General features: G+C 41.3%; 1 protein-coding gene across 1 annotated transcript in view; it reads left to right on the top strand.

The window, feature by feature from the left end:
• The window catches only part of PPA1 (inorganic pyrophosphatase 1), a 31,351-nt gene extending 17,780 nt beyond the window's left edge, over window positions 1-13,571 (top strand). The window contains exons 6-11 of the mRNA XM_003409311.4: window positions 141-267; window positions 4,322-4,449; window positions 5,094-5,179; window positions 7,982-8,051; window positions 9,278-9,320; window positions 13,229-13,571. Coding sequence (XP_003409359.1) covers window positions 141-267; window positions 4,322-4,449; window positions 5,094-5,179; window positions 7,982-8,051; window positions 9,278-9,320; window positions 13,229-13,260 — 486 coding nt within the window. The 3' untranslated portion in view covers window positions 13,261-13,571. The remainder of the gene's footprint in view (window positions 1-140; window positions 268-4,321; window positions 4,450-5,093; window positions 5,180-7,981; window positions 8,052-9,277; window positions 9,321-13,228) is intronic.
• The last annotated feature ends 1,164 nt before the right edge of the window (window positions 13,572-14,735 follow it).

Genomic DNA, 14,735 nt, shown 5'->3' with positions numbered 1-14,735 from the left:
TCAAGGAACAATTCAAGTCAAGTTTGCAGAAACACAGCAGCTTCCTTACTTTCTGTTATCCATTAAGTAAAACTTTCCTTTCAAATTTCTTTCTTGACTGTGGTTATTGACTTGTCTTGACTGTGGTCTTCAACTCTCAGGTATGTGCAAGAGGTGAGATAATCAGTGTGAAAGTTTTGGGCATACTGGCTATGATTGACGAAGGGGAAACTGACTGGAAAGTCATTGCCATTAATGTGGATGACCCTGATGCAGCCAATTATAATGGTAAGAAATATCTTTTTGAAGAGTCAGAAGTCTTTATACCTACTTCCTTAATAAGAAGCACCACCAAACCTAACCCACAAAGACAGAATTATGAACACATGCCCTCCAACTGTTAAAGAGCGGAGGAGGAAGACATCTGACAAAGCATTGTTGTTCCTATTGCTGAACGTCTGTAACTACCTAACATTTTTGTTCATTCTAGGAAAGAAAAAAATCTGATAGTTTTGGTTTACTGGTTTCTTCTTTCCTTCCGCATATACTAGCTCTCATTTGCCTGCTTTCTTTCTTTTTTATTGAGATGGAATTCATGTACCATAAAACCTACTGCTTTAAGGTGTAGAATTCAATGTTTTTTTGGGATATTCAGCAAGTTGTGCAACCATCAGTATTGCCATTATCTAATTCCAGAACATTTTCACCACCCCCAAAAGAAACCCTATCCAGTAGCCGTGGTTCTCCCTCCCCTGGCTCCCCGCAAGTCCTTCCAACCAATCTACTTTCTGTCTTTATGGATTTGTCTATACGAAACATTAATTTAAGTGGAATCGTGCAATATTTTTTTCCTTTTGTATCTGGCTTTTTTCCCGTAGCATAGCCTCATGAGGTATCAGCATAAGCAAACCTTTAAAGAACTTTTAAGTTCAGCCACGGCATTTCAGTCCAGCAATGCCTTCCCCTTAGTCCACTCTTTCACAGTTACAGCCTCTACAATTACAGTTTTTACAATCACAATTAACCCTGTTAACAATCAACACTCACAGCTGAATCATATATTCCTATCAGCGTCTTCCCCCACACTCTTTCCCAGACCCATGAGGAGACAAACATGCTCCTTGGTCTTGAAGAATATTCTGTTCTAGTTGGAATTTTGAGCATCTGCATCCATAAGCAAAGTCCAGACCAGAGCAAACCATCAATCTACACCAGCTCACGGTGTCAGATTCTCTCTTCATTCTGTTGGGTTCTGGTCAGCCGCTCCCTAGCCATCCAAGCTAAGTCATAGTGGGTAGCAGCCTCAGGCTCAAGAGTTCATACACATCTCCTGGCACTTCAGAGAGCCCCTTTACACACTCACATCCCTAGCCTCCTTGGGCTAGGTCAACAGGTTCCACCCTTAAACTTCAGAAGTTTTTCTTCTAACCTCTATACAGAGGGCTATTGCATTCAAACCAATAGCCTGTGTTTCCCTCTGGCAAATCCTAGTTCCACTTTTAGCATATCCAATCAAGTATGGGCCAAAGGTGGGGCTAAACTCCCTCTGTAATCTATAGTACCCAACATTCATTTCTATCATACATTTAGGTCTGTTTTACAATACTAGTTAAGGGAAACATTCTATATCCACGGTAAGACCAATTAAACATATAATCCTTTCTAAAACATTCCAGTTTCATCTTCTCTTCTCCATACCTTAACTATGTTCCCAATCATATGCATATGACCTCAGGGCCTCTGGCTGGGTGAAACCAGAAGACTCTGGCCCCCTATCAGTCATCCTGCTTATCTGGCTTGGCCTTGGCCCCAGGCCACTCCAGGTGGGGCCTCTCTCCCCACAGCTGCAGCATAACCTTCCCTTCAGTCATTACAAGCAACAATAACCAAAGCAACCATCCAAGAATCCAGGGTTTCATTTCCCAAGCCCCTTTGTTCTTTCTCTTACAAAGTCCCATGCTTTCACGAGTCTGGAGCCATTACAAAGAATCCCACTCCTGACACCCACTGTAAAAAACAGCATGGGGGAGGTGTCTGACCTCCCGCAACCCTGCAGGGGGAAGGAGAACCAAGATCAGCAGCATAAGGCTGACTCCCCCTCCACTCTCTGCCATCTTTACCATTCTGACACCAGCTGTCCCTCCCACAGCATTCTCTGCTGGGTTCAATAATTCACTGCAGTGGCCACACAGAACTCACAGATTGTACTCATGATTGTAGGGTTTATTAGGGAAGTAACCGTATCCTAAGTGTCCTCAGGAACACTCAGAATACAGTTCTTCCCTCAGGGCAGCCTCTCCCCAGCTGTGCCTGCAGACACACCTCTCCCTGGCCCTCAACCTCTGCCCAGAGGCACTCAGCTTTCTCTCTCCATGGGCCAGGAAGCCCACCATGCCATCTCCAGCTGCCAGGTCTCTCCTGCCACCGTTCTCACTGTCTTCAAGGTTACAGTTCGCTCGCTCTTTTGGTCTCCTGCTTCCAGGAGCTTCTCAGCGCACAGATCCCAGGTCCAAAGGCAGCGCTGTCTGCTCCTGGCTGTTCTCCCTTGCTGGTGGTAGGATCCTCCTCTTTGCTCTGGCATTGGCTCTGTTTTAAGGCAAAACTAGCCAATTCCCTTAGTGGGTCACAATTACCCTATCACGTTGTCCCGCCCAATCACCTGGGTGGGAGTTACAAGACCAGGGCTGGAAAGGCCACACAAAAGTAATTGATTGCACCACAACAGGAATTAGGTTCTCATTTAACAATTTCTATATTTATTGTTCAGTGACATTGGTTACATTCTTCATAATATATCAGTATTCTTACTTCCATTTTGGTTGTTCTGTTTCCATTAATCTAGCTTCCCTGTCTCCCCTAGCCTTCTCATCTTTGGTCTAGGGTAAATGTTAACCATTTGGTTTCATCTGGACGATTATTTTGAGGAGCACAGTACTCGCAGGTGATACTATTTATTTTATGGGCCAATCTGTCATTTGGCTGAAAGGTGACCTCTGGGAGTGGTTTCAGTTCCAAGTTTAAGGAGTATCTCAGGGTGATGGTCTTGGAGGGCCATCTAGTTTCTACTGGTCTAGTAAGTCTGGCCTTTATTTAGGAGTTTGAGGTTCGTTCTACATTTTTCTCCTATTCTATCTGGGACCATCTATTGAGCGCCTGATCAGAACAGTTGGTAGTGGTAGCCAGGCACCATCTAGTTCTTCTGATCTCAAGGTAGGTGATGTCATTGTTCGTGTAGACTATTGGTTCTATAGACTAGTTTCTTCTTTGAGTCTTTAGTTTTTTTCTTTCTCTTTAACTCCGGACGAGTAGAGACCAATAGTTGTATCTTAGATGACTGCTCGCAAGTTTTTAAGACTCCAGCTGCTATTCACCAAAGTGGAATGTAGAACATTGTTGTCATGAATTATATTATGCCAGTTGACTGCGTTGCCCCACAGAACTATGGTCCTAAGTCTACAAACCCAGTAGACCAATCCTGTGAGGTATTTGGCTGTGTCTAGGAAGTATCCATAACTGTGCCCTCTATGTGTTTAATTTATACTTAAAAATATATGCAGAGGCTAGTCACTGTTGATGGCTATATGTGTCGATGTACAGAAACTTTAGAACATTTTTTAAGGAGGACACTTTTCTGCTGGCCATGACCAAAGCATTGTGATGTAGAAATGTCTATACTGTGATAGAGAAAAGTTTAATCATATTTTATATGTAACATATCAATGGATATTAGTGTAATCCTTTTTTCTTATCTCCTTTTGGTATGTGTTTGGGCTGTGGTCCTCTGAAATGCAACCTCAACCTGTCTTTTTTAGTATCTTCTAGTCTTCTCATAGAAGTTTTCTATACTTGCCAAACTGGTTTTTATTACACAGCCTCCAGTAGTTTTTCCCATCTTTGTCTAACAGCAGTTACTGTTGTACAGATCGTTCCCTTAGTATTTAATGCCAGCGCTTTTCTAAGATGGAGTCCTGGGGGGTTCAAATGGTTAAAGTGCTCGGCTGCTAACCAAAAGGTTAGAGGTTCGAGTTCACCCATAGACACCTTGGAAGAAAGGTCTGACAAACTACTTCTGAAAAATCAGCCATTAAGAACCCTGTGAAGCACAGTTCTACTTTGACACACGTAGGGTCACCGTGAGTTGGGATAGACTTGACGACAACTGGTGGTTTGATTCTAAAATACTGGATGATTCCCTTTTAAAGTGTATATGTGTCCTTTCTTCACCAAGGAGGTTAGCTTCAACATAATCTTAAACTTTTTTGATAAGTCATTCCACAGCTCTCTTAATGTAGGTACTTGATATTTTCAAACGCAGCTTACAATCTGCTTATTCCCTTCTTAGATATTAATGATGTCAAACGGCTGAAGCCTGGGTACCTAGAAGCTACTGTGGACTGGTTTAGAAGGTACAAGGTTCCTGATGGAAAACCAGAGAACCAGTTCGCTTTCAATGCAGAATTTAAAGATAAGGTAATAAACGTCATTCAGGTCTGTGGCTTTAGACCTTTTGGTATTCATAATTATAACTTAACAGTATTGTTACCATCTAAGGAAACCCTGGTGGTGTAGTGGTTAAGAGCTACAGCTTCTAACCAAAAGGTTGGCAGTTCGAATCCACCAGGTAGGTGCTCCTTGGCAACCCTGTGGGGCAGTTCTGCTCTGTCTGTAGGGTCGCTATGAGTCGGAATCAACCCAACGGCCACGGATTTGGTTTTGGTTGGGTTACCATCTAAAGGAGCCCTGGTGGTGCAGTGGTTAAAGCACTCGGCAGCGAACCAAAAGATCAGTGGTTTGAACCCACCAGCCGTTCCACAGGAGAAAAATGTGGCACTCTGCTTCCGTAAAGATTTACAGCCTTGGAAACCCTGTGGGGTCGCTATGAGTTGGAATTGACTCGATGGCAGTGGGTGGGTGGATTACCATCTAAATACTTTATGATCCATAAAACAAATGTCTGGAGACGTTTGTTTGTTTATTTAAATGTTCTCTTTCATTTCTGACCCAAGGACATGATTCAAAAAGGACAAAATATCAGGCTTTGATAATGGGAAAATGTTAATAATAGGAAAAGAACACTATTCGATAATTGTAATGTATATCTCTTCAAATTATAGGATTTTGCAATTGATATTATTAAAAGCACCCATGACCATTGGAAAGCACTGATAACTAAGAAAACCGATGGAAAAGGAATCAGTTGGTAAGTCCTTTTCTCTGCACATTTAACACACAAAGCAGACCAGCTTGCTCCAGAGGTTTTAATAACTGGAGGACACTGTACCGTTACGTCCACTTAGAATGGAGATAACTGATTCTGTCAGTCAGTGCTCAAGTGAGTGGGAAGATAAAATCCATACACAAACAACTGAGAAGTACCTGTCTCATCTTCTCTGAACGAGCACAAACCAAAACTGTAAGGGAGACAGTGAGATCAGAGCTGTGTGAAGGTAATTGGGAAAGAGTGCTCAGAATGTAGTGGATAGAATGAGGTGGAGCGCAAGGGTTAGTGCTCTCTTGTGTAGATACGTAAGGTAGCTTGCAGCTAAACCAGTATCTTCCCTGTGCACTGAATTTACTGTTAAAAATAATAGTGAATGTTTATTGAGCAGTCAATATACTCCAGGCACCTGAGGTATAGGGAGATTAAACTTAACCATGGTTACACCACAACAAATGTTGGAGCTAAGACTCATACCCATGTCTGTCTGGCCCCCAGATCCATGTTCTTAATCAGGACGGTACACTTCCTCTTAGTTATTTAAAGATTTGTAAGTAGATGCCTGCTGTGTGCACTGCACACACAGGTTATCTCAAAGGAAGTCCCCAGATCTCAAGGAGCTACAAAGCTATTAGGATGAGGACCCCAAGCAGTAGCAGCAATCCCTCCCACGAGTGCTACTTCATCCCATCTGATTGAGTCGCACACACGAGACACTTATAGTGTTAGCAAAGTGAAAGCCATTTATTACTCAGAGATAACATCATTACTCATGTAACATCAACCTAAGTAACCATAGGAAACCCTGGTGGTATGGTGGTTAAGAGCTATGGGTGCTAACCAAAAGGTCAGCAGTTTGAATCCACCAGGCACTCCTTGGAAACCCCATGGGGCAGTTCTGCTCTGTCCTGTGGGGTCGCTGTGAGTCAGAATTGACTCAGCAGCAACAGGTTTTTGGGTTTAGGTAACCACAATCCTTGGCCATTTGTCCTTTCTCCTCCAAAACTTCATACTTTCCTAAGTCAGGAGTCATCACATCGCATCCCACTTCTGCTGACACCAATTTATGAAGCCGCAGTCCTCTAAGGAGTAAGCCAAACCAGAGAATTTTCAGCCTCGGTTCCCTGGTCAGTCCAGACCCCAGCTGCTCCTGGGGCTAGGTCAGCAAGTGCCACCCAGAAGCTAGGGAGTCTTCCCCTACCTCACACAATTCCCCCACTTGAGACCAGCCGGTCTCACTACTCCCTTAGGTCCAGTAATTTATTCCAGTGACTCACCAACTCTAGGAAAGGGGCTGCCTTTCATTCAGCAGAGAAAGGATGCAAACACCAAACGACTGGGGTCAGGGAGGGGTCTCAGCAGGGAGCCCTCAGGGCCTGTCATCCTCCAGGAAGCACCACTGAGTAGACATCTTCTGAGCCTTTTATTGGCCTCATGCGTGAGGCCTGCCCCTTGCTTATCCATGAGCACTCATTGAGGCTGCATCATGCTGCCTGAGGTGGGCCCTCGGTGGGCCCTCTTGGTCTGGGGCATTACTTTTAGCTTCAGGTGTTTCCCAGCTCTTCTTGGTACCAGGACCAAGGGCCAAATTGTTTGTTATAAAGGAGCGTCACACCGCACACCCACTCTCATCACTTGACTACTGTTTTCCTGGAAATACTAGTCAATGCACTAGACAAGAGAAGAAATAAGATGTAAGAATATTGGAAAAGGGGAAGCAAATGCTTACACATTTTTGCAGATGGGTATATTGTGTACCCAGAACACCCTAGAGGAAACAGTGAATTCAGCAAGGTGACTGATTTCAAAGTGAATACATGTCCATTGGTAGCTCTCTATACCAACTCTAACAGAAACTATAATGGAAGAAAAGATCCCATAAAAAATAGTATTTAAAAAAAAAACAAACATAAATCTGTACAACCCAGAAGAAGAAAACTTTGACTCTATTGAAGAATATAAAAGATGTTAAATAGAAAGCTATACCGTGCTCTTGAATAGCATTTAGGTTCATCTAGAAAAATTTGCATGTGAGGAGAACTAGAAAAATTCTGAAAAAATAAGAGCAGTAATAGTGGCAAGGAGTGTTAATTATTGTAGCTGCGTATTGTTTTATAAACTATAGGTTTGGCGTTGAAGAAGAAAGACAAATGACTCAGTTCTGTTAGGGTTCAGGAGACCTAAAAATGTAGAAGAATTTAGTTTATAATAAGGAAGTTATTTTGGATCAATGATTTTAGATTAACTGGCTGTTTAGGAAGAAAATAAGACTAGGTCTCTGACTCACTCCTTACAGCAGAGGGGCAAACGCAACCACCACGTTCTGGTGGGTTGTTGTGTTTTGTTATCACAAGGCACTCTCACTGAGCAGGGGCTACGTGCCTGTAAGCAGCTTCACCCCAGTTTTCCTACTTTAGTCTACTTCACACCCTTATGTTACTGCATGCTGTCTACTGGCACTCGAGTTTGGAACCCTTGTCTTACACCAATATTTAATTCCAGGTAGATAAAAAGTTTACATGTTAAAAACAAGTTCCAGGAAAAGCATAGGTGAATTTATTTATTAGCTTGTACTAGGAAAGGCCTTTCCAAACACAACACGAAACTCAAAACACATAAAAGATTTACTTATAATGTTATTTTTTGTGTATCAGAAGAGAATTTTCCCAATTTTTAAATTTTTCTTTATGACACATGACAGAGCTAAATCATCAGGTTATTGTTTAACTCCTAACACAAACTTTTGCTAGTGTGACTCAGAAATGCGTTTGTTTTATTTAACAGCATGAATACAACGGTGTCTGAGAGCCCCTTCAAGTGTGACCCCGATGCTGCCAAAGCCATTGTGGATGCTGTGTGTAAAAGTTTCCTTTTTTAAAAAAATACTTGATGGCTAAAAATTGTACTAAGTGCAGAGAGAAGTATTTCTTTCGGCAAATATTTGAGTAGCTCCTATGTGCATATTCCTGTGTGAAATTATAAGCCAGGAGCATATACAGCTCGGTATTTGAGGGGAGAAGCTGAAGAGTGGTCCTAGCCAACCATGAATTGGACAGATAGCACAGTAGTATAATTTGTAAAAATCAAAATGATCTGAGAATGTACTGAGCTACCTGAGTGTGTGTACTTTTTATAAGCCATTTTATACAAGAGAACCAATGCAAGTTTACTTGGCCTGGTTATAGCAAGGACTGAGGAATTTATCGAATTTGCGGTACCATTATAGGTGTGGTTTATAATACTAGAAATAAACAATCCATCAAGTGAATAATTATGTTTTTGTACTATCTTTAATTATCTGATTTGGATTAGCCAAAAGACTGATTTGTTCTGATTTACAATATTAAATAAGAAAACGAAAGAAAAGGAAGTCTGACTTTTTACTGCCTTGTACATGAGATAGTAAAAGAAAAAAGGACAATTTAACAATGAAGCCCCTTATATTTAGACCTGTCTTTATTTATGTATGAATCCTGGCGCTTAAAGTTGAGATGAGTAAGAAAATAGGAAGCCAATGATTAGGTTAGCCAGTAGTTAACTATTTTAACTTTCCTGTGACTACACTTCGTTCATATTTTATGTTTATGTATGCATATAAAATCATTACATGTGTATAAAATTGTTTTTATTCTTTATTTCTTAAAAAAATTTATTTTTATTTTTATTATTTATTCTCCTGTGTGTCATTAAAGGAGCCCTGGTGGTGCAGTGGTTAAGAACTTGGCTGCTAACCGTAAGGATGGCAGTTTGAATCCACCAGCCGCTTCTTGGAAACCCTATAGGGTAGTTCTGCTCTGTTTTGTAGAGTCGCTGTGAGTCCGAGTTGACTCGACAGCAATGGGTTTGGTTTGGTTTTCTGTTTTTCAGGTATCATTAAAAGCCAGGAGGCTTTAATTTTTTGGTGTGTCTTAGCACAGTGGCGCAAACCTTGCATAGTTCCTATATGTTATAAATTATTTTTAGAGCCTAAAAACTGACGTAGTCTTCTTCTGTTAATATTCTTTTTAATTTTCGTGTCAGTATACTTTGTAGCTTCTTTTTCTCTGGGACTAACTAGTACATTTAAATATTTTATTTTAGTTACCACCACCTTGTGAATCTGCCTGCACAATACCAACAGACGGTAAGGTCTACATTCCAGTAAAATTAATGTTAAAAATGATGTGTATGTATGGGGAAAAGCATACATATATACTTTCATACCACATACATAGGGTATGGAAATAGGGAAGGAAGGGGAAAAGAGGAAGCGTATTGGGGTTCATCCCCCACGTGTCTGTCAGTTTGCCTTACTGTGGGGGCTCGAGTGTTGCTGTGATGCTGAAAGCTATGCCACCGGTATTCAGATACCAGCAGGGTCACCCATGGAGGACAGGTTTCAGCTGAGCTTCCAGACTAAGGCAGACTAGGAAGAAGGACCCGGCAGTCTACATCTGAAAAGCATTAGCCAGTGAAAACCTTATGAATAGCAGCGGAACATTGTCTGATATAGTGCTGGAAGATGAGCCCCCCAGGTTGGAAGGCACTCAAAAGATGACTGGAGAAGAGCTGCCTCCTCAGAGTAGAGTCGACCTTAATGATGTGGATGGAGTAAGGCTTTCGGGACCTTCATTTGCTGATGTGGCATGACTCAAAATGAGAAGAAACAGCTGCAAACATCCATTAATAATCGGAACTTGGAATGTACGAAGTATGAATCTAGGAAAATTGAAAGTCATCAAAAATGAAATGGAACGCATAAACATGGATATCCTAGGCATCAGTGAGCTGAAATAGACTGGTATTGGCCATTTTGAATCAGACAATCATATAGTCTACCATGCTGGGAATGACAACTCGAAGAGGAATGGTGTTGCATTCATCGTCAAAAACAACGTTTCAAGATCTATCCTGAAGTACAACGCTGTCAGTGATAGGATAATATCCATACGCCTGAAAGGAAGACCAGTTAATACGACTGTTATTCAAATTTACCCACCAACCACTAGGGCTAAAGATGAAGAAATAGAAGATTTTTATCAGCTGCTGCTGTCTGAAATTGATCAAACATGCAATCAAGATGCATTGATAATTACTGGCAATTGGAATGTGAAAGTTTTAAACAAAGAAGAAGGATCAGTAGTTGGAAAATATGGCCTTGGTGATAGAAACAGTGCTGGAGATCGAATGATAGAATTTTGTAAGACCAACGACTTCTTCATTGCAAGTACCTTCTTTCACCAACATAAACGGCAACTATACATGTGGACCTCACCAGATGGAACACACAGAAATCAAATTGACTACATCTGTGGAAAGAGACGACGGAAAAGCTCAATATCATTAGTCAGGACAAGGCCAGGGGCCGACTGTGGAACAGACCATCAATTGCTCATATGCAAGTTCAAGCTGAAAGTGAAGAAAATCAGAGCAAGTCCATGACAGCCAAAATATGACCTTGAGTATATTCCACCTGAACTTAGAGACCATCTGAATAATAGATTTTACGCATTGAACACTAGTGACCAGAGACCAGACAAGTCGTGGAATGACATCAAGGACATCATCCATGAAGAAAGCAAGAGGCCACTGAAAAGACAGGAAAGAAAGAAAAGACCAAGATGGATGTCAGAGGAGACTCTGAAACTTGCTCTTGAGTGTCAAGCAGCTAAAGCAAAAGGAAGAATTGATGAAGTAAAAGAACGGAACAGAAGATTTCAAAGGGCCTCTCTAGAAGACAAAGTATTATAATGACATGTGCAAAGAGCTAGAGATGGAAAACCAAAAGGGAAGAACACTCTCGACGTTTCTCAAGCGGAAAGAACTAGAGAAAAAATTCAAGCCTCGCGTTGCAATAGTGAAAGATTCCATGGGGAAAATATTAAACAATGCACGAAGCATCAAAAGAAGATGGAAGGAATACACAGAGTCATTATACCAAAAAGAATTAGCCGATGTTCAACCATTTCAAGAGGTGGCATATGATCAGGAACCGAGGGTACTGAAGGAAGAAGTCCAAGCTGCTCTGAAGGCATTGGTGAAAAACAAGGCTCCAGGAATTGATGGAATATCAATTGAGATGTTTCAACAAACAGATGCAGCACTGGAGGAGCTCAGTCGTCTATGCCAAGAAATATGGAAGACAGCTTCCTGGCCAACTGACTAGAAGAGATCCATATTTATGCCTATTCCCAAGAAAGGTGATCCAACCGAATGTGGAAATTATAGAACAATATCATTAATATTACATGCAAGCAAAATTTTGCTGAAGATCATGCAAGAATGGCTGCAGCAGTATATCGACAGGGAACGGCCAGAAATTCAGGCCAGATTCAGAAGAGGACGTGGAACCAGGGATATCATTGCTGATGTCAGATGGATCCTGGCTGAAAGCAGAGAATACCAGAAAGATGTTTATACCTGTGTTTTATTGACTATGCAAAAGCATTCGACTGTGTGGATCATAAGAAACTATGGATAACATTGCAAAGAATGGGAATTCCAGAACACTTAATTGTGCTCATGAAGAACCTTCACAGAGATCAAGAGGCGGTTATTCAGACAGGACAAGGGGATACTGATTGGTTTAAAGTCAGGAAAAGTGCGTGTCAGGGTTGTATTCTTTCACCATACCTATTTAATCTGTATGCTGAGCAAATAATCTGAGAAGCTGGACTATATGAAGAAAAACAGGGCATCAGGATTAGAGGAAGACTCATTAACAACCTGCATTATGCAGATAACACAACCTTGCTTGCTGCAAGTGAAGAGGACTTGAAGCACTTACTAATAAAGATCAAAGACCACAGCCTTCGGTATGGATTGCACCTCAACATAAAGAAAACAAAAATCCTCACTACTGGATCAATGAGCAACATCATGATAAACGGAGAAAAGATTGAAGTTGTCAAGGATTTCATTTTACTTGGGTCCATAATCAATAGCCATGGCAGCAGCAGTCACGAAATCAAGAGACACGATGCATTGGGCAAATCTGCTGCAAAGGACCTCTTCAAAGTGTTGAAGAGCAAAGATACCACCCTGAAGACTAAGGTGCACCTGACCCAAGCCATGGTATTTTCAATCACATCATATGCATGTGAAAGCTGGACAATGAATAAGGAAGACCAAAGAAGAGTTGACACCTTTGAATTGTGGTGTTGGCGAAGAATATTGAATATGCCACGGACTGCCAAAAGAACGAACAAATCTGTCTTGAAAGAAGTGTAGCCAGAATGCTCCTTAGAGGCAAGGATGGCGAGACTGCGTTTTACATACTTTGGACGTGTTGTCAGGAGGGATCAGTCCCTGGAGAAGGACATCATGCTTGGCAGAGTACAGGGTCAGTGGAAAAGAGGAAGACCCTCAACAAGGTGGATTGACACAGTGGCTGCAACAATGAGCTCAAGCATAATAACAACGATTGTAAGGATGGCGCAGGACCGGGCGGTGTTTCATTCTGTTGTGCATAGGGTTGCTATGTGTCGGAACCGACTCGACGGCACCTAACAACAACAACAACATTGGGGTCCATAGTGTACATGAGAGGAAAGGTGGGCTGCTACATTCCACTTTGGCTGTCACATTCTATCACAGCAGTTTCCAAACTGTGACAGGCTGTTTTCCTCTGAGTTCCTACGAATGCCTTGTGGGCACTGTGGGAGGGATCCTGAGAGGCTGGCCTCTGCTTCCTTCCCCCAGAAAACAGTTCTGGTTCTCTCTCCTTTTAGATGTTAGGATTCTCTGTAAGGTCCTTCTTACAGAGGAGAAAGACCTTCTGTGAGAAAAGAGCTCTACCACTTAGAAAACAAGTTTGCAAAGCACACTTCTGCAGGATTCACATCTTAGGGGAGCCCAAAGGAAAGCACTGTGACAAATACCTGCTTTCGCTGTAGCGGAACTTGGCATGTATGCATGTTTGTATTAAAGTAATCCCTGGTAGCATCCATTAAAGCAAGTATATTTTTATTGGCTTATTTTATTGTTACATGTTGGGAGTAATTTTGATTCATACCAGGAATTCTAATTTGTTTTTCTTTTCTCTGAATACAGTGGATAAATGGTTTCATCACCAGAAAAACTAGTGAGATCTCTCTGGAACACAAGCTGATAGTGCTGCGTTCTTTTCCTCTGGAAGTATTAGATGCAAAGGTGGTAGCTTTTCCAAGCTTTAGGTTTATAAAGCGAATTCTGCTGTCACCAATCCTATATATTCAGAATATTGCCTGTTGAAAAACATTTCTCATATCAACTAAGATAACTTAATACATGCTTACATATCAAGATGGTTGCTGTAACTTGGAAAACGTGGTAGTCATTTGTGAATAGATGTCCAAGGTAAGCACATAAATATGTAGACCATGTGTTTGGAAATAAAATGATTTTGCTGAAACTCTGTTTAGGGTGTTTTTATTTTAATCTGAACCTAACGTTACCAAGCAGACATAGGTACCTTTTAGTGTTTGATTTCTACCAATGATCTTAAAATTCAGTTTTATAATTATTAAGCGAAAACTGACTGCCCATTTTTAGGAACTTAAGAATGAAATTTCTTTTACTTATAGTAGTCTTGATACTATGCTTTATTACCTAGTTTCTGACATCCTATGGAAACCCTGATGGTGTAGTGGTTAAGAGCTACGGCTGCTAACCCTTCAAGGGCAGCAGTTCAAACCTACCAGGCGCTCCTTGGAAACTCTATGGGGTAGTTCTACTCTGTCGTATAGGGTCGCTGTGAGTCGGAATTGACTCAATGGCAATGGGTTTGGTTTATTGTGGAGCAAAAGGTTTTTTTAATTTAGATCATATTTGCAGGAAGCACAAACATGCTCACCTTTTGAAGTGACATAATTACATTTTTACTTCCATAATCAACTAATTGGATCCTTAAGTCACTCACATTACATTCTGAGTAACAGCTTTGTGATTAAGGTCATGGACTTTGTTGCTGGATAGACCTGAGCCTGAATCTTAGCCCATCTACTTACTAGCCTTGTAACCTTAGGTCAGTTACCAGCCACTCTAAACCTAAATCCCCTCAACTATAAAACAGACATTTTTCATGTAACGGCATGTAGTAAACAGTCCGACTTTTTTTTTTTTATTGAAATGTTTATTGAGATGGTTATAGATCCACACGCAGTTGTAATAAATAATGTGGAGAGACTGCTTGTATGCTTTGCCTGGTTTCTCTCAATGGTAACATTTTGTAATATTAGCATATCACATCCAGGACATTAATATTGGTATAGTGCACCAGTCTTCCACAGATACCCCGGTGGTAGTTGTACTCCATTGTTCTCCTTTACAAGCTCCTCTCTGGAAAGCTGCCGCTCCTCTGTTAAAGCAAGGAAATGCATAATACTCTCAAGGAGAAGTTTTAGATGTGTGGAAAACCTCCTCATCCAGGATGCTGGATAAAAGTTATCTGTGTGGTAAAACCAAAAAGAATTCCTAACTCTTTGGACCATAGCCATTCAACACACAGTTCTCGAGACGCGGCTTTGTGCCAAGCACCGTTTCAGGTACTGAAGATACTGTGATGAGCCAGACGGAGGAA

The sequence above is a fragment of the Loxodonta africana genome, chromosome 16, assembly GCF_030014295.1.
Source record: "Loxodonta africana isolate mLoxAfr1 chromosome 16, mLoxAfr1.hap2, whole genome shotgun sequence".
NCBI classification, from domain to species: domain Eukaryota; kingdom Metazoa; phylum Chordata; class Mammalia; order Proboscidea; family Elephantidae; genus Loxodonta; species Loxodonta africana.
Note: the sequence above shows the minus strand (reverse complement) of the source record. Positions and strands in the feature narration are given on the sequence as shown.